The 17,734-nt window shown below is 41.9% G+C and overlaps 1 protein-coding gene across 1 annotated transcript in view; it reads left to right on the forward strand.

Annotated features, from left to right (window-relative positions):
- Positions 1-17,230, forward strand: part of LOC148509086 (B-cell receptor CD22-like) — a 66,840-nt gene extending 49,610 nt beyond the window's left edge. The window contains exons 5-10 of the mRNA XM_088443645.1: positions 3,088-3,333; positions 8,494-8,614; positions 9,752-9,821; positions 11,844-11,914; positions 14,632-14,686; positions 16,856-17,230. Coding sequence (XP_088299771.1) covers positions 3,088-3,333; positions 8,494-8,614; positions 9,752-9,821; positions 11,844-11,914; positions 14,632-14,686; positions 16,856-16,981 — 689 coding nt within the window. The 3' untranslated portion in view covers positions 16,982-17,230. The remainder of the gene's footprint in view (positions 1-3,087; positions 3,334-8,493; positions 8,615-9,751; positions 9,822-11,843; positions 11,915-14,631; positions 14,687-16,855) is intronic.
- Positions 17,231-17,734: the final 504 nt, after the last annotated feature.

A 17,734-nucleotide genomic window follows, 5' to 3' on the forward strand; every position in this document is an offset into this window, starting at 1 on the left:
CTTTACATAGTTGAATGTGCTGACAACAAAATCACACAAAAATTATCATTGGAAATCAAATTTATTAACACATGGAGTTTGGTTTTGGAGCCACACTCAAAATTAAAGTGGAAAGACACACTACAGGCTGCTCCAACTTTGATATAATGTCCTTAAAACAAGTCAAACTGAGGCTCAGTAGTGTGTGTGGCCTCCACGTGCCTGTATGACCTCCCTACAATGCCTGGGCATGCTCCTGATGAGGTGACGGATGGACTCCTGAGGGATCTCCTCCCAGACCTGGACTAAAGCATCTACCAACTCCTGGACAGTCTGTGGTGCAACGTGGCGTTGGTGGATGGAGCGAGACATGACGTCCCAGATGTGCTCTATTGGATTCAGGTCTGGGGAACGGGCGGGCCAGTCCAAAGCATCAATGCCTTCATCTTGCAGGAACTGCTCACACACTCGAGCCACATGAGGTCTAGCATTATCTTGCATTATCAGCATATGGTCTCACAAGGGGTCTGAGGATCTCATCTCGGTACCTAATGGCAGTCAGGCTACCTCTTGCGAGCACATGGAGGGCTGTGTGGCCCACCAAAGAAATGCCACCCAACACCATTACTGACCCACTGCCAAACCGGTCATGCTGGAGGATGTTGCAGGCAGCAGAATGTTCTCCTTGATGTCTCCAAACTCTGTCACATCTGTCACATGTGCTCAGTGTGAACCTGCTTTCATCTGTGAAGAGCACAGGGCGCCAGTGGCGAATTTGCCAATCTTGGTGTTCTCTGGCAAATGCCAAACGTCCTGCATGGTGTTGGGCTGTAAGCACAACTCCCACCTGTGGACGTCGGGCCCTCATACCACCCTCATGACCTTTGATAAAAACATTTATTATCTTCATAGTTTATAAACAGTCCCACAAAGTATAGCTGTCTCATAAAAAATATTTATATACATCTAGTAATTTTCAGTTTGAAGAGCCTGCACACTGTACACGTTCAGTGACAAGCGTCTGGTTTTTCCTTCAATGCTCCTCTCCATGATGTCACATGGAGATAATACATACCTTAGTTTTTTTCTAGTTGACTGAGCTATACAGTATTGAAATTGCAATCCGAATTCGTCCCTTCGTTTTTGTGTGATGGCAGAACGAACAGATAGACAAAAATATTCCAATTTTTTTTTCATTGTTTCCATAGGTCATACACGGGGCTCGATTCAGACGCTTGCTAGATGCGTTCGCACGCAGCTGCTATTATATGCATAGGCTGCGATAGCACGGTAAGACATTAGTACGCCCACTATGTCTTAGCGAGCAACGGCAGTGCGATCGCTAGCCAGTCTTATGACGCCCCTTTCCCTTCGCAGCACACGATCCTCTCCAGGAATTGTATGTGAAAACAGTAACATATAGAGCCATCGAAGCCTCTCACTGCACTTAAGGTTGACCCTACCCCGCCGCAAACGCTCCGATCGCTGCAGTGTGAAATACAACCATGTGACGTGTACAATGACGCTCCATGTTAATTATGCATGCCTATTAAACACCGTTAGAACGCACAGACACGCCTGCGTTCGCACATCCACTCCCCCATTTTCATGGACCAGCCCCTGTCACCATCCACAAACGGCTCCTCCTGTCACTCAAACTAACGTGCAGAATAAGACTGGTTCATGCGCACACACTGCGTCTCATACGCATGCACAGTTAGCGAAAATCAGCCAGCTACATGTGAATGCAGCCTAGAGAACGGGCCTGAATTGCCCCCACAGTTCCAAAGAGTAGATTTCTGGAAAAAAAATTCTGAGTACAGACACAAACATTACGGGGTAAATTTACTAAAGTGAGAGTTTTTAGAAGTGAGTTTTAAAAGTGATGTTGCCTATAGCAACCAATCAGATTCTAGCTATTATCTTCTAGAAGGTGCTAGTTAAATGTTAAGTAGAATCTGATTGGTTGCTATGGGCAACATCACTTTTAAAACTCACTTCTAAAAACTCTCACTATAGTAAATTTATCCCTACAACTGTATTAAAAGTATAGATTTTCTACAATAGGTGGTTACTTAGTGACATTTTAAAAAAAGGTTGATATTCTGTTTACTACTATCAAGGTAGTCTAGAAATGCGGGGGGCACAGACGATACTATTGGTGCATAGCCAAATCCATAAGCTGTGGCCACGCCCCTTCCAAAAACATTCATGAAAAAATAGTCAGCACATTTGTTGCCATTAACATCTGGCCCGGGCTCACCCGAAAATGCCCAGGCCTGGGTAATTAGCACCCCTCTTCCCCGATTTTGGTGCCCCTGGCTACTTTAACACAAAATACACAAGATACAAGTGGGCCTGATTCAGAGGTGGATGCAAATACCATTGCGCCTGCTATCCAATACGCAGAGGTTGTGTGAAAATATTCAAATGTCACAGCCGCCGGGATTTGTATTGAGACGCCCACTAGAGGCACTATAATTCCAGCACTTGCATGCACAGATGCAACATCAGTCACACATTGGTCCAAGCATTGATGTTCTCGGCGACCCCATGGTCGCTCCGAATGTCCATCAAAAGTAAGCCGCTGGTGCCATAACCACTGTGCATGAATTTGCAGTCGCAGAGATGTGACACATCTACATTTGCGTCGACACCCCCGATTACCTACAAGAACACTCCCTGACTGTCAATCACACAACGACCACCGTCGGTAATGAAACTTGGCGCATGCACGGTGTGACTCGTACGCATATGCAGTACAAAAATAATCACTCGACAACAGAAACATTGGTATGAATCCGGCCCAGTGAGAGGACTACACAAAATACATGAACAAACAAAATTAAAGAACGGGCTCAGAAAAAAATGATTCCCTTCAATTTGCTCATAGTTAATTAATTAAGTAATTTCTTAAATGCACAACAGTCTTCTACAATTGTTCAAATACTATTTTCTTATATTGCATCATGTTTTTAGTCCACAAACTACGTGTTTTTTTTTAATGTTCTTGATTTCACAGAATGAACTGCATTATAGGAGATAGTAAGTATGTTGGCTATACTGAATATACCTTGTTATGTCTAACTCAAATCATCTGTTCTGTAGATGCTCCTAGAAAAGTTCACATTATTCCATCTGAGCCCAGAGAAGGAGTCATTGAGCTGTGGTGTGATTTCCTGGGCAGCAGACCTAACGTGACTCACTACAGCTGGATGAAGGACAAAGCTTTGTTACTAAATGAAATAGGACAGATCCTGTTTGTAAACCGCACTGAAAAGAATTCTCGAAACTACTCTTGTATCGCTCACAACAAAGCTGGGAGTTCCGCCTCCGAAGAGATTCACTTTAAAGGTCAGAAATTCAGGACCATACCAAGAGTTTCTGTTGTTTGAACCAACTGTAAAAAAATAAGGGGTTTACAGTATGTATCAAGCAATGAAAAGAGTGGAGAAGAGGACCAGTGGGGATGTTGCTCATAGCAGCCAATCAGCTACTGTCTATACTTTTATAGAATGTAATTGATAAATGCTACCTCGAAGTTGATTGGATTCATTTGGCAACAGTTAGATTACCAATGGCAGTCGAAGTGAGGACTGGACTTGGACGCTGTGTGCTTGACAGTCAGGGAACATTTGTGGGAGGTAATGGGGGGATGATGAGGCAAATGCAGGTGTGTTGAGGTCGTTTTGGGGCTGTGTCTCAGCCTGTGACTGTGAATGTGTATGCAGTGGTAAAGGCTCGGGCAGCTTATTTCCAATGACAATAGATTTTATCAGAAGATCAGTGGTGTGTCTTTGTACGTGAGGGGTGGATTTGAGATGCCTGTAGTGTTTGTTGCAGTACAATTCCTTGTGGCTGCCACATTTGGAAATTTTCGCAGACCCACTGAGTTCGGGATCGCAACCAAGATGGGATTTGCATCCACCTCTGAATAACGCCCTAAAACAATAAATTACATGAACAGGATAGTCTTTAAGGGTAAATTTTGCTCATTCTAGCCAATGCTCATGAATTTCTACCAATGTTCCGGTGGAACTCAATCAAATAGAAGTACTAATGGCATAGGGCATTTCAAAGTATCTTTCACCATTCTCTAGCCGTAAATAGAAGCTGTGAGGGTTGGATGGGTCTACAAAGTTTATGGGACTGTGGGCTTGATTCAGACCCGGACGCTATTTGTGGACGCTCGTTCTTAAAAAGGGTCCGGATATTTAAATTGAGCGCTCGCTCTTTGCGGTGTGTGGACGCCTCTATGTCTGAGCGAGCGTACGAAAAATGCGCTCGCTATTTTGTAAAGACGCCCCCTTGTCGTTCGCATCACATGTCATCTCCGCTATTTATTAGATTAATTAGGAACATCGAAAAGGCGTCTGAACTGCTCGCAGTGCTTGTGGTAGGATTTACTTCCCCCAATCACTGCGAGCAGTTCAGGCTAAAAGACAACCAAGTGACGTGGTTGATGACGCTCCTTTACTAATTATGCACTCCCATTAAACGCCATTTTGACCATGAGGCACGCCTGCGTTCGCACATCCACTCCCCTGTTTTCAAGCACCTTCCCCTGTTACCACCCACAAACGGTACATTCTGTCACTCAAATTAGCAGCCCCTTGTTGATTTACGAGCGCACGATTTCTGACCACAATGACTGGTTTGCGCTTGCGCATTACGACCCATACGCATGCACAGTTGTGCGAACATCGCTCAGAGCGAACGAGCGGCCGCTTACGTGCAGCTCTGAATCAGGCCCTGAGCCTTCTTTGTTGACCATGTAATACTATATTAAAATGAGGACAGATAATGTGTTGGCTCCTGCTCCACACACCCAGTTATGGTGCCATTTATAGTTTCCTACATGTCTGCATTGACACCCCAAGGCATCATGCGTGGCACTGACTTTTGTAAGGCCAGCAGTACAACCTATCAGGGCCCATGCTATCACACCATCATGAACGTGTTATGCATACCTTTCTTTTGCCCAGGCTGGGAGGGACACCAAGAACCTAAAGCCTCTGCATAGCATATTTCTTCTTTGCAACCTTATTCAGTCATATCAAAATAGATAGGAATGGGGATTGTAATTAGGGGATTGTAATTAGAATTCTTCTCTAGTTGCGAGAGTTATTTCATGTCAGTTTCAATAATACATAAGGTATATTACCACTGACATAGTTGGTGCAAACTCCCATGGCCTGTTTTCTGCATAACAAAATCCTCCATACAGTAGGAGTGTCCATGGCTGCTAAGAGGTTGGTTGCAGGGCCGTAGCTAGGGTAGCGAGGCCGGTGCCATGGCACAGGGCACCACAGGTCAGGGGGCGCTGTTTGGGCCTGTCAAATTTCTGTTTATTATCATTTTTGCTTGTAGCTTCCTCTTATTTCATCCCCAGCATCTCCTGACCTCCCCTATCTCTTCCCTGGCCCTTCCCCATGAGGCCATGGCTCTTTTTTGATTGCATTAAATCCCTTTGAAAAATGAGGGGGGAGCCAATTCTCTTTCTGGCACAGGGCACCAAAAAGTGTAGTTACGGCTCTGGTTGGTTGTGTCCCTGTACTAAATGGTGCATGGACCAGCACTGAACATGACCTCACCCTGTTGTAAATACTGTTCCTCTAAAAGAAGCAACATAATGTGTTGCCTCAAAAGGTTGTGACCATACCATCTTGAGGGGCCTTGTTATGCATTCCCTGGCAGACCCTAGCTTCCATGTCAGTTAGTCATCATCACTATCTGGTCAGTGGCCGGTGCCATCTGCTGGATAATAGAAATAGCAGTTTGATAGGGGTCATAGTCCTTATGGAGGACAGGATTATGTGCAAGGTCAGAGTTCACTCCTGATTGATTCCATATGAATTGGGCTTAATTTAACTCACAAAAGAATTGGACCTTTATGATTGAAAAAGTCCCTCTAGTCTCATTACTCCTTATAGGGGCAGCTACTGTGAGATGGAATGGAGTTCTCAGCCTTTGACAGATGCCGGTAGGGTCTGGAGATATGAGTGATCACCTATTTGGCTATAATAGGCAAAAACATAGGGATAGCTATAGCATGTTGAGAACCTTGGAAGCTGCAGGCACAGTCCACAAGTGATGGTGTGTGCTAGGCCACTAATGATGCATCAGTGCATCAGGCAACACATCGATTAAGAAGAGGGCAATCTGATGGTAGTAATGAATCTCAGGGTAATATATTTTAAATAAGTCAGATACTCTATCTAGTAGTATGTACCTTTTTGTTAATTACAGATACAGTAACATAAACAGTCCAACAGCATACTTGCTGACATTTAAATTCTCCCCTCTGGGAGAATCCCAGAGAGGAGATGCAGCTGACCACTTAGTGGGTGGGCACATAATGTCATTAGGCCCCTCCCCAGTGCCAGACAAAATGCCCTGTGTAATTTTAGCCCACCTTCCTCCCTATGGACCCGTGACTCCTGCCAATTATTTTTCCATCCTGCTCACTTCACTACAAGTCGGCAGGATAAATAACCCACTCTTCTGGGGGGTGTGGGGGACTACCTGCAAAAATAGGGAGTTTCCTGCAACTTCCGGAAGAGTAAGTGAGTGTGCCCAAGAGGTCTTTACAAATTGCAGGTGGCACTAGCATAAAGACGCACGTGCAATTGCAGAAAAAGATGTAGCTGTCCTTGTCCACCTCAGAATCAGTCCCAATCCTGATATTGGAATTTTTTTTGCAAAAACACTACATTTCAAAAGACTATTCCTAATAAGTCATTTGCATTAGAATGCAGCTACGAGTTCATATTCATGGTCTCTTAAGTAGCCCCTGGGAAGACATGAGCGCCTGATCGGGACCAGTGCAAAGCCATGGTCCATCAAGAGCACTATGGGTTTGATTCAGAGTCTGGGTCGTTGCTGCATCTGTGGCAGCAGCAGATCTGAGAAATATGCAAATGCTGCAGGAGCTATCTTTTATAAAAAAAATTGCCCACTGCCGGCTTCTAAGATCCATTGCCTATGTGCAATGAAGCAGCATCAAGAACATTGTTAACATCGGAGCGACCCTAAGGTTGTTCAGAATGTCCAAAAACTAAGCTTTTAAGGCCAGTGAACAGTGTCAGACTGAGGCATGAAAGGCCCACCAATGGGAGGCGACACAATGCTGAAGAGTTTGTCAACAGATTGAGGGGGTGTGTTTGAGAGTGTTGCAGTGACCGCCACATAATACAGGGAGCTTTGCAGTGACTGACATATAATACAAGGAGCATTCCAGAGATCACCATTTAATGCAGAGAGCATGAAAGTGACCGCAATATAATAGAGGGAATAGTGTCTCTAGATAACAGAATAAACTATAATAAGTAATGAACCACTGTGTTACTAAACACTGATCATATTGAAAGAATGACAAATTGACAACGGTTTCATTTGCATATTTTATTGTACACATTCATTTTCATCTCTTTTGCACACTTCTATCTTTTTATATTTCACTATCTTAACAAATTAAATACAGTGAGATATTTTAATGCATGCCTATTAAAAATATTAAATTTTAAAGTACCAACATGTGTCCCAGTGCACCCATTAACACTACTTACTTTTCTTTTTTGTATATGTGATAACTACTTAAAGTACTTTATTTTCCTACACTGGGGCTGCACGGCTGATATTTTCTAAAATTCATCATAAAATTGTTCTAATCACTTGTTTATTATAAAAATGACTTTAGAATCCATAGGGGCCTATTTATGAATTATTTTTGCTCCTAAAATATACAGACTTAAATATCCCTTAAATGTACCAAATAGGAAAACAAAATATATTAGTGATACATTATGTCCTGCTTTCTTTCTGCAGGAATTCGCATCAGCTGTCCCCATTAGTTTTCTATGAGGACTGTATTTAACAAGATCCTCAAGGTGAAACTGTGCGGATCTTGCATGTGTGGGCTTACTCCATCTTCAGATGGCATTAGCCCACTGATTACAAAAAGGCTGCCATGCTGTAGAGGGATATTGCGATCCCTCTCCGGCGGGCTGCAGGAAGTCTCCATTTTCTCCATTGCACAGCTGTATAGCCATATATACACAGTAGCTACGAGAGGATCCATAGGTAGAAGTATAGTGGGCACAGATGCAATCTCTTGTACCTGATCACCAGAATGAGCTCTTATCAGAGCCTTTGTACAGGAGATTCAAATTGGTAGATCCTGACGTAAAAAGAATCCTTATTGCTGCAATATCCGGCAATGAGGATTCTTAATATTCGGAGGCAGATCACATATTTTATTAAATATGCCCCATAGACTAATAGTTCCTGTATAGAATATTATAGTATTGAAACTCCTCAATGACTTCTCTAATATCCTTATAATGTACAGTATGAAGAACTTTTATAACGCATTATTTTACCATGTACAGTAGATATGTTATGCTTGTGCAGTTTACCTCAATAACACTATTGGTGACTATACAATAAGATATTTACCTTGTGCATCTTTATAAAGTATCATGTAATGTGATAACGTTATTTTCTTGATTACAGCTGATGATCAAAACCCAAACAATCAATATGGTGATGACAATGATTTTCTACTTGAGATTCTGTTGGCTTTGGGCGGAGTACTTCTGATTCTGCTTATACTGTTCATTTACTTCTACGTAAGGTAATAAAATGTGTCCTGAGGCAGCGATCATCTATATAAGATTATGTAATGAGGCACTAATGACATTTTGAATGTGCCCTACATTTCTTGAAATTTCTGAAAAATATTTTTCAAAAAGTGAAATGAAAAAAAAATATATATAATGGACTAAACATTCCCAAGCTGAGCTGGTGTCTGGTGCAAACACAAACTTGTTCAGACTTTCACTATCACATGCGAGATCCATTCCAAACACTGTGGGAGGCAAATACTTAGCATGTTAGCTGATGATTACCACTTGCCTAGTCATTGAAGATCAGCTGTCCCCTCAAATCCTTTGGTAAAACTTACCACTGCCCAGTCTGACTCTGCAGTGCTAGTGCGCCTGCGTGAACTGGGGATCACGCAGGTGCAGAGAGACCCTACATCAGGTGAAAGAAGTCAAACGGGCTGAGAGATCCAAAAGGATCCCTCTTCACAACTCAGGACTCACCCCATAGGGAAAAGCAAACACCATCTGAAGATGACACAATATGTGTGAACTACAATAGGTCTTGGGCATCACTATTTCCAGTAGACTCATATATTAAGTAGAGACCTCCTGGACTGCTGGGACTGCCTGTAATTAAACTGCAAGGAAACTTGTTTGCCTGCCAGGAGGGTGGGGATGTGCAGAACATTGTGCCCACAAGCCACATCCATCTCAGTGGACAGCATCATGATGCAACAAGTGTCATCACATTGGCATATCTATAATGGGTGTAGATTGTGTGGTGCACATGGCCTCTGGGTCTCGGCAGGCCCACACCACACACCCTACACCCATATTAATATAACTACCTCTTCAGTGTCCCACGTCAGTCCGTGCTGTAGATTCTAATCACCAGGAAAATGTCATGGCAGCCATTTTCCTGGTGAATTGCACATGCGCAGTACTTTTGTCTCCAGCAACACAGCGAAGACGCCATGTTTAAGGAGACCTGCCCTGCTAGAAAGAAGGGGGCCCACACAGAGAATTTACATGCGCCCCCTCCTCTCTTAAACTGCCCCTGTGTCACCATACACATTGTCTTGCCCACTTGATGATGCAAAATGTCAGAATTTCCTTCTGTAGTGAAACTCATTATATGGCGCTGAGTTTCAATTTTATCATTTTAGAAGACGGAACAGCAAGTCAGCTCATGGTGACACCCCAATCCTTGGAACAAATACCAGGATCCCTTTCCCTGTGAGTGTTTTTATCATTCATGTTCAGTGTCTCTCCCAGTGTCATCCAGTGCATATTGGGCAGTTAACTAAGTACATAGTATAGAGGGAGATGTATCAAGCCTCTGAGAGAGAGAGAAAGTGCAGAAGCTGAGAGAGAGAAAGTAGAGAACAAAGTAACCAATCACCTCTAAATGTCATTTGTCTAGTCAGGGCCAATGCTAGACTTCTAGGCACCCTAGGAAAAATTTCTGCATGCGCCTCGCCCCCCCCCCCTGTACTTATTTAGCCCCTCAGGTGAAAATGACTTTGCACAGGTGGAGTGGCGGATAAGTTTGTGTTAAAAAAATCTATTTTTATATATTTAAATAAAACACAAAACTTATCCGCCACTCCACCTGTGCAAAGTCATTTTCACCTGAGGGGCTAAATAAGTTCGAAGAGGGGGGCACATGCAGATATATATATACACACACACGTGTGTGTGTGTGTGTGTGTGTGTATATATATATACACACACACACACACACGTACGTGTGTGTGTGTGTGTGTATATATATATATATATATATATATATATATACAGTATCAGAGGCATAACTAGAAATTTTTTGGCCCCATAGCAACATTTTTAAGGGGCCCCACTAAATTAGGTCTTACACAATGGCCACAGTTGTAGTTCCCCTAAAACACTAAATGCCCACTGTAAAGGTGACCCTTATGCAATGCCCACTGTAATGGTGCCCCTTATGCAGTGCCCCCAGTAGTAGTAATGCCCCCTGTAGTAATGCCCCTAAAATTAATGCCTCCAGTAGTAATGCCCCCTGCAGTGCCCCCAGTTTTAAAGGCCCCTGCATTGCCCCCAGTAGTAAAGGCCCCTGCAGTGTCCCCAGTTGTGATGCCCTTTTAGTGCCCCCAGTAGTAATGCCCCTTGAAGTGCCATAGTAAGGGCCCCAGTAGTAAGGGCCCCTGTAGTGCCCCCAGTAGTAAGGGCCCCTGTAGTGCCCCCAGTAGTAAGGGACCCTGTAGTGCCCCCAGTAGTAAGGGCCCCTGTAGTGCCCCTAGTAGTAAGGGACCCTGTAGTGCCCCCAGTAGTAAGGGCCCCTATAGTGCCCTCTGTAGTGCCCCAAGTAGTAAGCCCCCCCCTGCGCACACACACATACACACACACATAAAAAAAAACACTACTTACCTTAGACCCCACTCCAGTGCCTGTTGCCCCCTGTCCCTGGTGCCCGCTCCTCAGAACTATTGGAGTGACGTCATGACATCACTCCCATAGTGCACTGCGGGACCCAGAAGACGGAGTTCAGGAGTGAGCTCTGTACTTACAGCTGCTTCTGGCATCTGGAGTGGGGGTGGGAGGGGTCATGGGGGGGGAGAGAAGGAGCCTGGCGCCCTCTGGTAACACAATCTCAGCAGGCACCCGACAAATGGAGGGGGTGATCAGAAGGCCAGGCGCCCTCTAGTGGCTGGCGCCCCTAGGAAGCTGCCTAAGATTGCCTAGTGAAAGTGCCGGCCCTGTGTCTAGTTGCTTTGAGTAACTGCTTCACTTTATCTCTCTCCAAGACCTGATACAGCTCCCCTATAGTCAACCACTAAACCTTAACATTTTCAGATCTACATCACAAATTGGAATTGTATATAAATGTGTGAAATGAGTGAAGCTGTGGTAAAAGATCACGTAATCAAAGATTATTGGGATGGAACAATCCATTTTGCAGCAGCGCAGTCTTTGGGTTCTATGTATGCATCACCATCTTACATTGTATTTCCATAAGTCACTGACTATATAGTCCACAGATAGAGCTGGGACGATGATGAGCAATTCATTCTGCAAATGTGGTAGAACGCGTGGAATAAATATGATGGGAGGAATCCAGCAAATAACTCTTGAGAACAAATTCCATCACAGACTCCCATTCAAATGCAGAATAAGATTTTCATGTTAATTCTTATGAATTCATCAGTAAAATATCTCAGTATGGTTTATCTGAAAACATCTGAATATGTTATGTCTGTAATTATTATCTCCTTGATTCAGCACATGATGGGACAAGACCAAATAATTGAAGAAGAACCTGAGTATGGAAATGTCCAGGGCACCAGAACCCCGTGAGTTCTTCCTACAGTACCTCTGCAAAGAAGTTTTTTTGTGTTGTTGTTGCTGTTGTTTTTCTCGCTACAAGATACTGCACTTCCTTCTAAATTGTGAGCAATATTTATGGGGCTACTATCCGGGTAATATAACAAACTAGCGACCCGCCTCGGCTTCACATGGGAGTCATTTTGAATCTAAGGCTATTTTTTTAATTGGGGTCTTATAAGATTGCCTTGTAGACAACATTGGTTGTTTTTCCACCTACCGTCAACATGAAAAGATTTTGTTTTGACGTAACTTGCAAAAGGGCCACGTAAAGTTCTCCTTGAGCAAAACAGTCTCCACTCAGTTCAACACCAGCCAAGTCAGGTGTCTGTTCCTGTGCTGTGTATATTGTCATGCTGAAGCAGACTCTTACCGGGAATTGGACTAGTTTGAAATGAAAAATATAATTTTTCACATAAATGAAATAGGAACGGTGATAAAAGGGAAAAACTGAAATTTTAAATCAGTAAAAACGATTTTTATGGATAAACCAGATAATATGTATCAATCTTTACATGGTCTAGAATACAGGTTCTCAAACTCGGTCCTCAGGACCCCACACAGTGCATGTTTTGCAGGTATCCTGACAGAATCCCAATTGAAATAATTAGCTTCACCTGTGGATCTTTTAAAATGTGTCAGTGAATAATGAGTACACCTGTGCACCTGCTGGGTGTCCTGCAAATCATGAACTGTGTGGGGTCCTGAGGACTGAGTTTGAGAACCACTGGTCTAGAATAAAGGCCCCCATTTAGTAATGAGTTTTATCAGCAAAACAAGTGATAAATGTCACTGTGTATGATAAATGGTGCTCCAGCCAATCAGCTCCCAAATGTCATTTTTCTAACAGTTGATGGTTGGGAGCTGATTGGCTGGAGCACCATTTATCATACACAGTGACTTTTATCACTCGTTTTGGTGGTAAAACTTGTTAGTAAATGGAGGCCAAAGTCCATTGTTAATGGTTTAGGCAGCATAAGACATGAAAGAGCTCGGACGTCTGTTTTTCTCTTTGACTTGCTTTACTAAAATCATCACTGCTCAGCTCTCTTTGTCACACATTAATGTTTCATACACCTAAACCTTCCTATAAAATAGTGAAAACTGCATCAAAATCCATCCAGTGATTCTTTAGATTAGCCTGAACAAACAGACACATGCCTACCAGGGTCTTTATTTTATATTATATATAGACAGATGAGTATAAAATGACAACATATAAACATACACACTTTAAAACTATATACAGTATATTTATACATACATATTTGCCTAATTTCAATGTTGCCTCTGTTGCGGATCTGAGGAAAGATGAACCTGTGAATACCAAAGAAAGAAAAGAGGCGCCCTCTAGTGCACTAATTGGTGTATAACAATGAAAGAATTGTTGTAAAGTGCAACTTATCTGCGTACCAAAAGTGAATAAAAATTAGGTTTATCTGTTCTTTCTTTAAATGCTTTAATGTTTTAAAATTGGTCACATGCTAATAAAATATATATAATGTTTATATATGTATAATATATATATATAGAAATATTGTTGAACCAAGATAATTCCCATTCATCTAGTTAAGAATGTAAAGCTTCCAAAGAGAAATACCAAAGGGACTGGGTAATCCTCACATCTCTCAGTAGCCAGTAGCACTTTACCCTTCATCGCTGGGACGTTCCTTGGATTAACACAGATATACTAATATCATCTGATAAGATTTATATCTTATTAAGTGATTCAAACACAACAACTGGTACAATATGCCCAATGTCCAATATATTTTCACTTTTGGTACTGCACCAGAGCTACAGTATAATCTTCCTTCTAATATACAGTATAAATGAAAGTAGCAATAATTTAATCCAAGCAATATAGAAGTTTAACACACTCTCAACTTCAGAAGTCTTTCTATGATCAGAGGGCCTGATTCAGAAATTCACACGATACCGATATTAACGAAGATCCAGCATCTTTCAGCAATTACACATGCGTGAAAGCTGTAATGCACATTTGCAGCAAGTGGTTTGCGATTAAGCTCGCACAGAGGATTCGCTAACAATATGAATGACAGGTAGTCAGCATTTGGGGGAGGTATATTTTCACTAATACCTCTTTTCCACCAAAAACCCAGGTCCGACCTGGGTTTTTGGACATGGTTCCAACCCTGGTCAGACCCAGGTCAGACCCATTTACACTACACCTTTTATCTGGGTTACTCCCAGGTCAGCCCTGTTCACACTGAACTCAGGTCTGCCCTGCTAAACCTGTGAGGTCATAAAAAGTGGGAGGTGAATGCTCGACAACCACCAATCCGCTAATTTTAGGCATGATCCAGGTCAGATAACCCGGGTTGCACCGTTTACACTGCATCATTATCTGGGTCCATCCTGGGTCCAACCCTGGTAGCTACCTGGGTTGAATTGCTGGGTCACTTGACCCAGGTTATTTTTCAGGGACCCTTTTACACTGAGCTGCGACCTGGGTAGACCCAGCAAAAACCCAGGTTTTTGCTCTGGTGTAAAAGGGGTAATAATGCAGTCTGTAAGAGATGGCAGTTGCAATTGCATTAGCATAAATCAGTATAAGGTCCAGGATTAGAATATTTTCCCTTTAAGCAAATATGTATGTACAAACAACATTTTCAGTTCTTATAATATTACATTTCTATATTATGATATTCTATACCGATTTCAGGAGTTCATCTGACAAGAGATTAGAGGACAATAATGCAATTTACAGCAATGAAGAGGTAAGAAAATGAAATGTCTTTGTAAATCACATCTATTGCATGGTGCTATAACACAGCATTGCTTTGCTAGGTTGCGTGTGATTGCGGTCATGTGTGTTTAGCAATAATAGGAGATGAGTAATGAAATTCAGGAAATATTAAAATATAAATTTCAGTAACTAAAAGCTATCAAGTCAGTTAACTGGTGCTGTCCTTTATCCTATAAAGAAACTCCATTACATATAAACAATGGTCTCATTACTGGCCTAGCATTACACGTTGATGCATTTATAGTGGCTTCCGCATTCTGAGTAAATCTTTAGTTCCATATTAATCTAATTTCTGAAATTAGTTCCCTGATTTATTCCTGTTTCTGGAACTAGCTATAAGAATTAGAGGGAGATGTATTTAGCCTTGGAGAGAGAGAAAATGGAGTGAGATAAAGTACCAACCAATTAGCTCCCAACTGTCACTTTACAGGATGTGTTTGAAAAATGACAGTTAGGAGCAGTGGCGGCTCCAGAGGTGAAGCCACACCAACTGCCATTTCAAATGCTGCCAAACATAGGGCCGTATTCAATTTGGAGCGAAAAGCCATTTTCGGGTGTTTTTGGCGGAAACTTTTCCCGATGACGTCATTTTCGCCTGTTTGGACTTTACTCCGTGTTCAATTTGAAAGTTTTTCCACCTAGGCGGAAAGTCAATGCAATGTAATAGGCAGAAAAGTTTCACCTATGAATAGCAGGCGGATAAAAGTGCAGAATTGGGGTTTTGGGGTGCAACATTGCGGGAACCCCGGTGCAGCCTTCAGACAGTCCCCCAAAGGTAAACTGTGTCAAAAAAAAATTTAAAAGCACTTAAGAACACCCCAAAATGACTTTAAATTTGGGGGGCGTAAAAAAAAAAAATGTTGGGGTACAAAGTCAAAAACTAGCGGACTTGACTCTGGGGGGTCCCCAAGTATGCCCCAAGTGTTTTTTTATTGTAAGTGCTTGCGGCAGGTGGAGTTTTCATGATTTTTTCAACTTTAGCAACTTTTAAATATGCTGACCCCCATTTTCAAGTACCCCAAATTTGCTGGGATAAGTTATTTTCAACAAAAAATACTCCTGAATACTATTCTGCATCACTTATACAAGAATGCTATTTAGCAGCTATTGAGCCCATTTAAAAACACCAAATACCTTCAGCAAGCCAAATCGGGGGGTACTATAGGGAACCCCCATGTCAGAGCATCATTTGGGGGGTGACAGGCTGATTTCCTCAAATCTGACAGGACTTTCCGCTTGTTCAAGTTTCACCGGGCCCCGTTTTCGCCTACTTTCAAATTGAGTACGGCGATATGCGGTCAAGCGAGCGATACTTTTCCGCCAGCAAAACAGGTGAACTAGGCGGAAAGTCCAGAGAGGCGCAAAAGTATTGCGGGTCCGCTCTAATTGAATACGTGCCGTAGATGGCTGGGACTCACTGGCAGTTGGTGTGGTTCCCCTATTTGAATTTTGGACTGTGCTGCAGCCCCACCCCTGGAGCCGCCACTGCTTAGGAGCTGATTGGTTGGTACTTTACCTCACTCCACTTTCGCTCTCTCCAGGGCTTAGTACATCTACCCCTTAGAAATTATACCAAACAAGAATGTGATACCGTTGAAAGCCATCAGAAAAGAAAACAGTGATTGGAAATAATTTTGTGATAGAAAGAATAACTAATCAATGAATCACTTATAAAAACAAAAGTTTCAAAAACATATTAGTTAGTGTTATGTTATAGATATGTATTAGATAACTGGAATCAGAATGGCTTTATGCATTCCTCCAAGGAATATGCATAATATTTGTCACATTGGACATTTGTATTAGGAACACATGTAAGGATTGATGTAAGGAGGGGGGGGGGGGCAACAAATCAGTGGGGATCATGATGCAACTTATCAGAGACCTTTACACCTGGGAAAGTAGTGGTGGTCTTTTAACTATTCTTTGGGGGTCTTGATAAAGATCAAAATGTGGATGGAAATGTTGACATGTTATGTGGAGAATCAAAAATGTATATTTTAGTAATTGTGTATTGTATGGAATAATGCACCCCCTTACTATAGAGTTGACGGACATCAATGTTGGTAAAAGGGTTAAGCATATTAGCAACAATTATAAAAATGATGGGATTATGTTTATCTTTCTTGTTTTATTACAGTTCATGCACTCATTTGCAGAAGTTGAATATTCAGCAATCGCCCATCGCCAAAACAACCAGACACGGCAGTCCCATCTCACCAGCAACCAAGAAGAGCTTGTGGAATATGCAGCTGTGAGACGTTAAAGAAGACAATTAGTCTAGACATGGTGGACACCTTATATTTTGCTTATTTATACCTACGAAACCCTTGTTGTTTCCGTACTTCAAGCTTTGAACTTTTTTAAGACTTTTCCATCTGTAAAGAAATATTTTTATCAGTGTGATCTCATCAATATTACATAGCCATAAAAAAGCAAAACAATTTTGAATGGAAGTTTTCTGAACATCAATAAACCGAAAAACATTACTGGCTTTCAAAAACATTCATTAAAAAACTTGGAACTGTAATTATTTAGAAAACCCAATGGTTGATTATCTCTCATTGGAAAGTCCATTGCGAATAAAATGTATAAATTTATTTTTTCATATTAGAAATCAGACCTCACATTGACTAATTTAAGTAGTATTATCCTATAATATAAAAAAAAATTATGTATATAGAAATAATTTAGAACTTTGGTTATATGATATGTATACAGTAATTCCTAATGCATCACTATTTTTTTTTATTGAAAATTTCCCAGTCTTAATGAAATGTTCTATTGAGCTTTCCAACCATTTGTTGGCAATTGTACAAATCTGTCTTTGTGATCAAATGTTACCATTAGTGAAAACTCCACTCACTACAGTTGAGTGTTACATTTTTGAACAAGTCCTAAGACACAGCCAGATATGATATAAACATGAGATCATATCTGGAAGTTCATCTGCCAAAAGGGATCAGAGCTCAACCCAAATCCACTGAAGCTCTAGACCAAGGGCTGCTTGGTTCTTAAC

Source organism: Taudactylus pleione, unplaced genomic scaffold (assembly GCF_031769625.1).
Source record: "Taudactylus pleione unplaced genomic scaffold, aTauple2 ptg000332l, whole genome shotgun sequence".
Taxonomy (NCBI): Eukaryota; Metazoa; Chordata; class Amphibia; order Anura; family Myobatrachidae; genus Taudactylus; species Taudactylus pleione.